Source organism: Gallinula chloropus (assembly GCF_964237585.1).
Source record: "Gallinula chloropus genome assembly, contig: HAP1_SCAFFOLD_505, whole genome shotgun sequence".
NCBI lineage: Eukaryota > Metazoa > Chordata > Aves > Gruiformes > Rallidae > Gallinula > Gallinula chloropus.
Genome location: NW_028168421.1, coordinates 23,426 through 33,598, shown reverse-complemented (window position 1 = coordinate 33,598; position 10,173 = coordinate 23,426). Strand labels below are relative to the sequence as shown.

The window sequence follows — 10,173 nt, the reverse complement described above, 5'->3', positions numbered from 1 at the left end:
CCCCCAGCCTTGGGGTGACCCCAGGGCAGGACAGGGGGTGATCCCAGGACAGGGGGTGCCCCCAGAACAAGATGTGACCCCATCAGGATGTGACCCCATCAGGAGGTGACCCCAGGACAGGAGGTGACCCCAGGACGGGACAGGGGGTGCCCCAAGCCTTGGGGTGCCCCTGCCCAGCCCACCCCCGGCTCAGGACACACGGGGGTGCTGGGCACAAGCCGAGGTTTATTGGGGTGCGGCAGCCCGGGGGGCGGGGGCGGGGGGGGGTCCAGGCGCGGGGCGGGGGGCGGGGCGGGGGTCCCCCAGCCCGGGGGTCCCCCAGCCCCTCAGAGCCGGTGCCGGCACAGGAAGGGGAACCTGCAGTTGCAGGGGTAGTCGTGCCAGTAGTCGAACCCTGGGGGGGGCAGCGGGTCACCCCGGGCAGCGTCACCCCCCACCTCCGGCCCCCCCAGCCCCCCCCAACCTCCGGCCCCCCCCACCTCCAGCATCCCCAGCCCCCCCTTCCCTCCAGCCCCCCCAGCCCCCCCCACCTCCAGCACCCCCAGCCCCCCTCACCTCCAGCACCCCCAGCCCCCCCTCACCTCCAGCCCCCCCCTTCGCCCCCCTTCCCCCCCTCCCCCCCTTCCCAGCGGGGAGCGCAGACACCCCCTGCGGGGAGGGGGCGGCCCGGCCCGGAGGGGGTCCCGGGGGTCCCGGGGGGGGGTCCCAGATGCGGTCCCGGCCCCGGGGGGTGTCTCAGGGGTGCCGGGGGGGTCCGGGTGGGGTCCCGAGGGGGTCCCGGGGGGGGTGGTCCCGGGGGTCCCGAGGGGGTCCCGGGGGGTTCAAGGTGGAGTCCCGGGGGGGGTCCCAGGTGGGGTCCCGGCTCCAGGGGTGTGTCCCAGGGGTCCGGGGGGGTCCGGGGGGGGGGAGATCGGGGGGGGGTCCCAGGGGGTGTCCCAGGGGTCCGGGGGGGGTCCGTGGGGGGATCCGGGGGGAGTCCCGGGGGGGGTCCCGGGGGGGGGGGTCCCAGGGGTCCGGGGGGGTCCGGGAGGGATTCCGGGGGGGGTCCCGGGGGGGTCCCCGGGGGGGTCCCAGGGGGGGGTGTCCCAGGGGTCCGGGGGGGTCCGGGGGGGGTTCCGGGGGGGGTCCTGGGGGGGTCCCCGGGGGGGTCCCAGGGGGGGTCCCGGGGGGGGTCCCAGGGGTCCGGGGGGTCCCGGGGGGCTCACCCGAGGCCCGGTCCAGCACCACGCAGTCCTCGCGGTCCCAGAGGTTGTTGGGCTGTCCCCGCGCCCAGCGCGTGTAATCGAACGGGGAACTGTCCGACCACTTCCAGCGCCGCCTCTGCGGGGGCAGCGCGGTCGGGGGGGTCGGGGGAGGGCAGCGGGGGCCGGGGGGCAGCGGGGGCCGGGGGGGGCAGCGGGGGCCGGGGGGCAGCGGGGTCGGGGGGGGGGGCAGCGGGGGCCGGGGGGCAGCGGGGGTCGGGGGGGCAGCGGGGGTCGGGGGGGGCAGCGGGGGCCGGGGGGCAGCGGGGGCCGGGGGGCAGCGGGGGCCGGGGGGCAGCGGGGGTCGGGGGGCAGCGGGGGTGGGGGGCAGCGGGGGTCGGGGGGGCACCGGGGGTCGGGGGGCAGCGGGGGCCGGGGGGGCACCGAGCTCGGGGGGGCAGTGGATGCTCGGGGGGGGCGGGCAGAAGGTACTCGGGGGGGGCAGAGGGGACTCGGGGGGGACCAAGCTCGGGGGGTCCCTGGGACAGGGGATGGGGGCTCAGTGGGTGCCTGGGGCAGGGATGGGGGGTCAGGGGGTGCCCGAGATGAGGGATGAGGGGTCAGGGATGGGGGGCAGGGATGGGGTGTCAGTGGGTGCTCGGGGCAGGGATGGGGGGTCAGTGGGTGCCTGGGATGAGGGATGGGAGGTCAGGGGGTGCCCGGGGCAGGGATGGGAGGTCAGGGGGTGCCCAGGTCAGTGGATGGGGGGGGGGGCGGGGCTCAGTGGGTTCCCGGGGCAGGGATGGGGGGTCAGTGGGTGCCTGGGATGAGGGATGGGGGGTCAGGGGGTGCCCGGGGCGGGGATGGGGGCTCAGGGGGTGCCCGGGGCGGGGGATGGGAGGTCAGGGGGTGCCCGGGATGAGGGATGGGGGATCAGGGGGTCCCCAGGTCAGTGGATTGGGGGGGGGGGGGGGGGGCGGGGGTCAGTGGGTGCTCTGGACAGGGATGGGGGGTCAGTGGGTGCTCTGGACAGGGATGGGGGCTCAGTGGGTGCCCGGGCAGGGATGGGGGGTCAGTGGGTGCTCAGGGCAGGGATGGGGGCTCAGGGGGTGCCCGGGGCGGGGGATGGGGGGCTCAGTGAGTGCTTTGGACAGGGATGGGGGCTCAGTGGGTGCTCTGGACAGGGATGGGGGCTCAGGGGGTGCCCGGGGCGGGGATGGGGGGTCGGTGGGTGCCTGGGGCAGGGATGGGGGGTCAGTGGGTGCTCTGGACAGGGATGGGGGCTCAGGGGGTGCCCGGGGCGGGGGATGGGAGGTCAGGGGGTGCCCAGGTCAGTGGATTGGGGGGGGGGGGGGCGGGGCTCAGTGGGTTCCCGGGGCAGGGATGGGGGGGGGTCAGTGGGTGTCTGGGATGAGGGATGGGGGGTCAGTGGGTGCCCGGGGCAGGGATGGGGGGTCAGTGGGTGCCTGAGATGAGGGATGAGGGGTCAGTGGGTGCCTGGGACAGGGATGGGGGGGGTCAGGGGATACCCGGGGCAGTGCATGGGGGGGTGGGCGGGGGTCAGGGGGTGCTCTGGACAGGGATGGGGGGTCAGTGGGTGCCTGGGGCAGGGATGGGGGGTCAGTGGGTGCCCGGGGCAGGGATGGGGGGTCAGGTGGTGCCCGGGGCAGGGATGGGGGGGTCAGGTGGTGCCCGGGGCAGGGATGGGGGGTCAGTGGGTGCCTGGGGCAGGGATGGGGGGTCAGTGGGTGCCCGGGGCAGGGATGGGGGGTCAGGGGGTGCCTGGGATGAGGGATGGGGGGTCAGGGGGTGCCCGGGGCGGGGATGGGGTGTCAGGGGGTGCCCGGGGCAGGGATAGGGGGTCACGGGGGTGCCCGGGATGAGGGATGTGGGGTCAGGGGGTGCCTGGGACAGGGATGGGGGGGGGCAGTGGGTGCCTGGGATGAGGGATGGGGGGTCAGGGGATACCCGGGGCAGTGGATGGGGTGTGGGGGGGGCGGGGGTCAGTGGGTGCTCTGCACAGGGATGGGGGCTCAGTGGGTGCCCGGGGCAGGGATGGGGGGTCAGGGGGTGCCCGGGATGAGGGATGGGGGGGCAGGGATGGGGGGTCAGGGGGTGCCCTAGATGAGGGATGGGAGGTCAGGGGGTGCCCGGGGCAAGGATGGGAGGTCAGGGGGTGCCCAGGTCAGTGGATGGGGGGGGGGGCGGGGCTCAGTGGGTTCCCGGGGCAGGGATGGGGGATCAGTGGGTGCCTGGGATGAGGGATGGGGGCTCAGGGGGTGCCCGGGGCGGGGGATGGGAGGTCAGGGGGTGCCCGGGATGAGGGATGGGGGATCAGGGGCTCCCCAGGTCAGTGGATTGGGGGGGGGGTGGGCGGGGGTCAGTGGGTGCTCTGGACAGGGATGGGGGGTCAGTGGGTGCCTGGGATGAGGGATGGGGGGTCAGGGGGTGCCCGGGGCGGGGATGGGGGCTCAGGGGGTGCCCGGGGCGGGGGATGGGAGGTCAGGGGGTGCCCGGGATGAGGGATGGGGGGGGCAGGGATGGGGGGGTCAGGGGGTGCCCTAGATGAGGGATGGGAGGTCAGGGGGTGCCCGGGGCAGGGATGGGAGGTCAGGGGGTGCCCAGGTCAGTGGATGGGGGGGGGGGGGGTGGCGGGGGTCAGTGGGTGCTCAGGGCAGGGATGGGGGCTCAGGGGGTGCCCGGGGCAGGGATGGGGGGCTCAGTGGGTGCTCTGGACAGGGATGGGGGCTCAGTGGGGTGCCCGGGGCGGGGGATGGGGGGGTTGAGGGGGTGTCCGGGACAGGGATGGGAGGCAGCCCCCCCACTCACGTGCTCCTCATCCCGCAGCCCGATCCAGACGTTGGCCCCGTCCCTCTGCGCGGTCACAAACTGCGCCAGGACGCGGCTGTCCCCCTGGCTGTGGATGGACGCCAGCCGCCCCCGCGGGCCGTACCGCTCGCACTCCGACTGGGGGGCACGGGGAGGGGGCTCTCAGCACCCAGACCCCCTCCCCAGGCACCCCCCAGGGGCGCAGACCCATCCCCGGCACCCGCATCCCCCTCCCGCGGGGGTCCCCACGAGGGGCAGGGGGCGGGAGCGTCACCCGCAGGGTGACGCTCCCGCCCCCTGCCCCTCGTGGGGACCCCCGTGGGGACCCCCTACGCCCCCTGCCCACCTCAGCCTCGGCCCAGGTGCGTCTCTCGGTGAAGTACCCGTAGCAGAAGCCCCGGTAGTAGCGCCAGTTCGGGGGGCAGTCGGTGCCCGTCCCCGCCGGGGCCGTGTGGTTCCCGAGGGTCCCTGGGGAGGGGGAAGGGGGGGGGCGCAGAGAAGCCGCGGTGATATGGGAGGGGAGGGGGCGCCCCACGGGTCGTGACCCCCCGTGGAGGAGGGGGGGAGTTGGGATGGATGGTATGGGGGGGGAAAGACCATCCCCCCCCACACACACACACCCCTCCCCACCAGGCATCACGCGGAGGGACCCCACAGCCAGGGGCATCCCCACATGGAGGGACCCCCCCCACCAAGAGGGACCCCCCCCCCCACCCAGGGGCATCCCCACCCAGAGGGACCCCCCCCACCAAGGGGCATCCCCACCCAGAGGGACCCCCCACCAAGGGGCATCCCCACCCAGAGGGACCCCCCACCCAAGGGCACCCTCACCTGGAGGGACCCCCCACCCAAGGGCACCCCCCCCACCAAGAGGGACCCCCCACCTAGAAGGACCCCCCACCCGGAGGGACCCCCCACTCAGGGGCACTCCCACCCAGGGGCACCCCCACCCAGAGGGACCCCCCACCCAGAGGGACCCCCCCCACCCGGAGGGACTCCCACCAAGGGGCACCCCCACTCACAGAGACCCCGACCCAGAAGGACCCCCCCACCCAGGGGCACCCCCACCTGCAGGGACCCCCCACCTGGAGGGACCCCCACCCAGCTCTAAGGGTCCCCCCGACAAGGCTGGACACAGGGGGTGGGGAGGGGGCTGGATGGGGTGGGGGTGGGGATGAGGGGTCGGGGATTGGGGGGTCAGGGAGGGGGAACTGGGGAGCGGGGATCAGGAATCTGGGATCCAGGGTGAGGGATGAGGGGTCGGGAACTGGGGATGGGGGATTAGGGATTGGGAACTGGGATTAGGGATTAGGGATTGGGTCTGGAGAACTGGAGGTCGGGGATTAGGGGTTGGGGTGAGGGGGTGGGAATTGGGGAGTAGGTGTCAGGAGTTGAGGAAGGGGGATTAGGGATTGGGGATTAGGGACTGGGAACTGGGGAACAGGGATCAGGGATTAGAAACTGGGGATGGGGGATTAGGGATTGGGAACTGGGATTAGGGATAAGGGATTGGGTCTGGAGAACAGGAGGTCGGGGATTAGGGGTTGGGGTGAGGGGGTGGGAATTGGGAATTGGGGAGTAGGTGTCAGGAATTGAGGATGGGGGATTAGGGATTGGGGATTAGGGACTGGGAACTGGGGAACAGGGATCAGGGATTAGAAACTGGGGATCGGGGATTAGGGACTGGGAAGTGGGGATCAGGGGGTTGGAATCAGGGAGTAGGGATGAGGAACTGGGGATGAGGGATTAAGGGTCGGGAATTGGTGCTCATGGATCAGGAACTGGGGATGAGGGATTAAGGGTTGGGAATTGGTGCTCATGGATCAGGAACTGGGGGTGAGGGGTTAAGGGTCGGGAATTGGTGCTCATGGATCAGGAACTGGGGGTGAGGGGTTAAGGGTCGGGAACAGGGGATGGGGGATTAGGGATTGGGGATCAGGGATTAAGAATCAGGAATTGGGGATTAGGGGTTGGGAACTGGGGATCAGGGATCAGGATTTGAGGCTGGAGGATTAGGGATTGGGGATCAGGGAACTGCAGGATGAGGGGGAGGACCCGGGGAGGGGGAATTGGGGGGGGGGGGGATTCACCTCCCAGCACGGCCAGGAGGAGCAGCCAGCAGAGCAGGCGGGGGGGGGCGGCGGGACCCATCGCGGCCTGTGGGGAGACGGGGGGTCCGGGAGCTGGGGGGGCACGGGGGGGGCACAGGGAATGGGGGGGCACGGGGGGGGCACAGGGAGAGTAGGGGGCACAGGGAATGGGGGGCACAGGGAGGGGGGGGCACAGGCGGGGGGGGGGCACAGGGAGGGGGGGCACCGGGAGAGTAGGGGGCATGGGGAGTTGGGGGGTGCTCAGCACCCCTGGGATGGGGCAGGGGATGCTCAGGACCCCCCGGGATGGGGCAGGGGATGCTCAGCACCCCCATACAGGGGGCAGGGGATGCTCAGGACCCCCCCGGGATGGGGCAGGGGATGCTCAGGACCCCCCGGGATGGGGGGCAGGGGATGCTCAGGACCCCCTGGGATGGGTCAGGGGATGCTCAGAACCCCCGGGATGGGGGGCAGGGGATACTCAGGACCCCCGGGATGGGGGGCAGGGGATGCTCAGGACCCCCGGGATGGGGCAGGGGATGCTCAGGACCCCTGGGATGGGGGGCAGGGGATACTCAGGACCCCCGGGATGGGGGGCAGGGGATGCTCAGGACCCCCGGGATGGGGCAGGGGATGCTCAGGACCCCTGGGATGGGGGGCAGGGGATACTCAGGACCCCCGGGATGGGGGGCAGGGGATGCTCAGGACCCCCTGGGATGGGGCAGGGGATGCTCAGGATCCCCATACAGGGGGCAGGGGATGCTCAGGAACCCCGGGATGGGGCAGGGGATGCTCAGCACCCCCCAGGGTGGGGCAGGGGATGCTCAGGACCCCCTGGGATGGGGCAGGGGATGCTCAGGATCCCCATACAGGGGGCAGGGGATGCTCAGGACCCCCCCAGGATGGGGCAGGGGATGCTCAGCACCACTGGGATGGGGGGCAGGGGATGCTCAGGACCCCCTGGGATGGGGCAGGGGATGCTCAGCACCCCCCGGGATGGGTCAGGGGATGCTCAGCACCCCCGGGATGGGGCAGGGGATGCTCAGCACCCCCCAGGGTGGGGCAGGGGATGCTCAGCACCCCCATACAGGGGGCAGGGGATGCTCAGGACCCCCAGGGTGGGGCAGGGGATGCTCAGCACCCCCTGGGATGGGTCAGGGGATGCTCAGCACCCCCGGCCTGGGCAGGGGATGCTCAGCCCAGCTCAGCACCCCGAGGAGCAGCCCTGGGGTGCAGCAGGACCCACCAGGCCAAGGGACTCACCTGGGTGGTGCTGGGGGTCGGTGGGGGTGGCGCTGGGTCCGTGGGGGGGTGGCTGCCCTGGGGACAGGGTGCACGTGGGTCACCCTGGATGGGTGCTGAGCCCCACAGCTGGATGGGTGCTGAGTCCCACAGCTGGATGGGTGCTGGGCCCCACAGCTGGATGGGTGCTGAGCCCAACAGCTGGACGGGTGCTGAGCCCAACAGCTGGATGGGTGCTGAGCCCCACAGCTGGATGGGTGCTGGGCCCCACAGCTGGATGGGCGCTGAGCCCCACAGCTGGATGGGTGCTTGGCCCCTGGGTGGGCGCTGGGCGCCACAGCTGGATGGGTGCTGAGTCCCACAGCTGGATGGGTGCTGGGCCCCACAGCTGGACGGGTGCTGAGCCCCACAGCTGGACGGGTGCTGAGCCCAACAGCTGGATGGGTGCTGGGCCCCACAGCTGGATGGGTGCTGAGCCCAACAGCTGGATGGGTGCTGAGACCAACAGCTGGATGGGTGCTGAGCCCAACAGCTGGATGGATGCTGGGCCCCTGGGTGGGTGCTGAGCCCCACAGCCGGATGGGTGCTGGGCCCCTGGGTGGGCGCTGAGCCCCACAGCTGGATGGGCGCTGGGCCCCTGGGTGGGTGCTGAGCCCCACAGCTGGATGGGTGCTGGGCCCCACAGCTGGATGGGCACTGGGCCCCTGGGTGGGTGCTGAGCCCCCTGGCAGGGTGCAGGACCCCCAGCCGGGTGCCGGGAGCCCCCAGCCCCGTGCCCGGGACACTCACCGGGACCGGCCGGTGGGTCTCTGGGTGGGCGACGTCCGTCCCAGGGGCAGCGGCTCGCCCAGCGTCCGTCTGTCCGGCCGTGTGTCCGTGTGTCTGTCCGAGGGCTGCGCCGGCGGCAGCTCCCCGGCTGCTTTTATGGCTGGGGGGGGCTGGGGGGAGGGGGGGGCAGCCCAACGGCCAGGGCACTTCTGCTTTCCTGGAAGTGGGACCCCTCCCAGTGCTCCCAGTGACACCAGTTCCCTGCCTGGCCCCAGTGCTCCCAGTGACACCAGTTCCCTGCCTGGCCCTTGGTAAGAGCCCCCAGTGCTCCCAGTGACACCAGTTCCCTGCCTGGCCCTTGGTGAGGGCTCCCAGTGCCACCAGTTCCCTGCCTGGCCCCAGTGCTCCCAGTGACACCAGTTCCCTGCACAACCCTTGGTAAGAGCCCCCAGTGGTCCCAGTGACACCAGTTCCCTGCCTGGCCTCAGTGCTCCCAGTGACACCAGTTCCCTGCCTGGCCCTTGGTAAGAGCCCCCAGTGCTCCCAGTGACACCAGTTCCCTGCCTGGCCCTTGGTGAGGGCCCCCAGTGCTCCCAGTGACACCAGTTCCCTGCTTGGCCCTTGGTAAGAGCCCCCAGTGCTCCCAGTGACACCAGTTCCCTGCTCTGGCCTCAGTGCTCCCAGTGACACCAGTTCCCTGCCTGGCCCTTGGTAAGAGCCCCCAGTGCTCCCAGTGGCACCAGTTCCCTGCCCTGGCTACCCCCACCCAGCCCATGGGCACCTCTGGGACAGCGGCATCCCCGGGGTGTCCGGCACCAGGACCACGGTGACCCCCCCACATCCCACCTGGACACCCCCAACCCGGTGCCGGTACCAGGCCCAGGGATGCCGTGACCCCCCCATCCCACTGGGACCCCCCCCATCCCAGTACCGGTGCCAGTCCCAGGGATGACAAGACCCCCCCACACCACCCAGGCCCGTACTGGTGCCAGGCCCAGGGATGCTGTGACCCCCCCATCCCACTGGGACCCCCCCATCCCAGTACCGGTGCCAGTCCCAGGGATCCCGTGACCCCCCCACCCCCCAACCCGGTACCGGTGCCGGGCCCAGGGATGATGTGACCCCCCCATGCCACTGGGACCCTCCCCATCCCAGTATCAGTGCCAGTCCCAGGGATCCCGTGACCCCCCCCCATCCCACTGGGACCCCCCCCATCCCAGTACCGGTGCCAGGCCCAGGGATGCTCTGAGCCCCCCATGCCCCCCAACCCAGTGCCGGTGCTGGGCCCAGGAATGCTGTGACCCCCCTCCCATCCCACTGGGACCCCCCCCATCCCAGTACTGGTGCCAGTCCCAGGGATCCTGTGACCCCCCCACACCCCCAACCCAGTACCGGTGCCAGGCCCAGGGATCCCGTGACCCCCCCATCCCACTGGGACCCCCCATCCCAGTACCGGTGCCAGTCCCAGGGATGCCATGACCCCCCCACACCCCCAACCTGGTGCTGGTGCCGGTGCCGGGCCCAGGGATCCCATGACCCCCCCACACCCCCAACCCAGTGCCGGGCCCAGGGATGACATGAGCAGCCCCCCAACCCCCAAGCCCAGGGATGATGTGACCCCCCCATCCCACCCAGACCCCCCCCCATCCCAGTACCGGTGCCAGTCCCAGGGATCCTGTGACCCCCCCACCCCCCAACCCGGTACCGGTGCCGGGCCCAGGGATGATGTGACCCCCCCATGCCACTGGGACCCCCCCATCCCAGTACCAGTGCCAGTCCCAGGGATCCTGTGACCCCCCCCCATCCCACTGGGACCCCCCCCATCCCAGTACCGGTGCCAGGCCCAGGGATGATGTGACCCTCCCATCCCACTGGGACCCCCCCATCCCAGTATCAGTGCCAGGCCCAGGGATGACAAGATCCCCCCACACCACCCAGGCCGGTACTGGTGCCAGGCCCAGGGATGCTGTGACCCCCCCATCCCACCCAGACACCCCCCATCCCAGTACTGGTGCCAGTCCCAGGGATCCCATGACCCCCCCACACCCCCAACCCAGTGCCGG

General features: G+C 72.2%; 1 protein-coding gene and 1 long non-coding RNA gene across 2 annotated transcripts; both read right to left on the bottom strand.

Moving 5' to 3' along the window:
* Positions 1 to 326: 326 nt before the first annotated feature.
* On the bottom strand, positions 327 to 4,647 carry LOC311204478 (C-type lectin-like; the record flags this gene model as incomplete). The annotated part of the gene is made up of 5 exons (XM_084280900.1): positions 327 to 394; positions 1,206 to 1,320; positions 4,011 to 4,148; positions 4,357 to 4,478; positions 4,641 to 4,647. The coding sequence occupies 5 exons, from the start codon at positions 4,645 to 4,647 to the stop codon at positions 327 to 329; spliced, it is 450 nt and encodes a 149-aa protein (XP_084137026.1).
* A 1,466-nt stretch (positions 4,648 to 6,113) lies between these two features.
* LOC311204479 lies at positions 6,114 to 8,233 on the bottom strand. The gene is made up of 3 exons (XR_014618060.1): positions 8,132 to 8,233; positions 7,364 to 7,420; positions 6,114 to 6,167 (listed from the first exon to the last, which is right to left on the bottom strand). It is a non-coding gene; the product is annotated as an uncharacterized lncRNA (long non-coding RNA).
* Between the last annotated feature and the right edge of the window lie 1,940 nt (positions 8,234 to 10,173).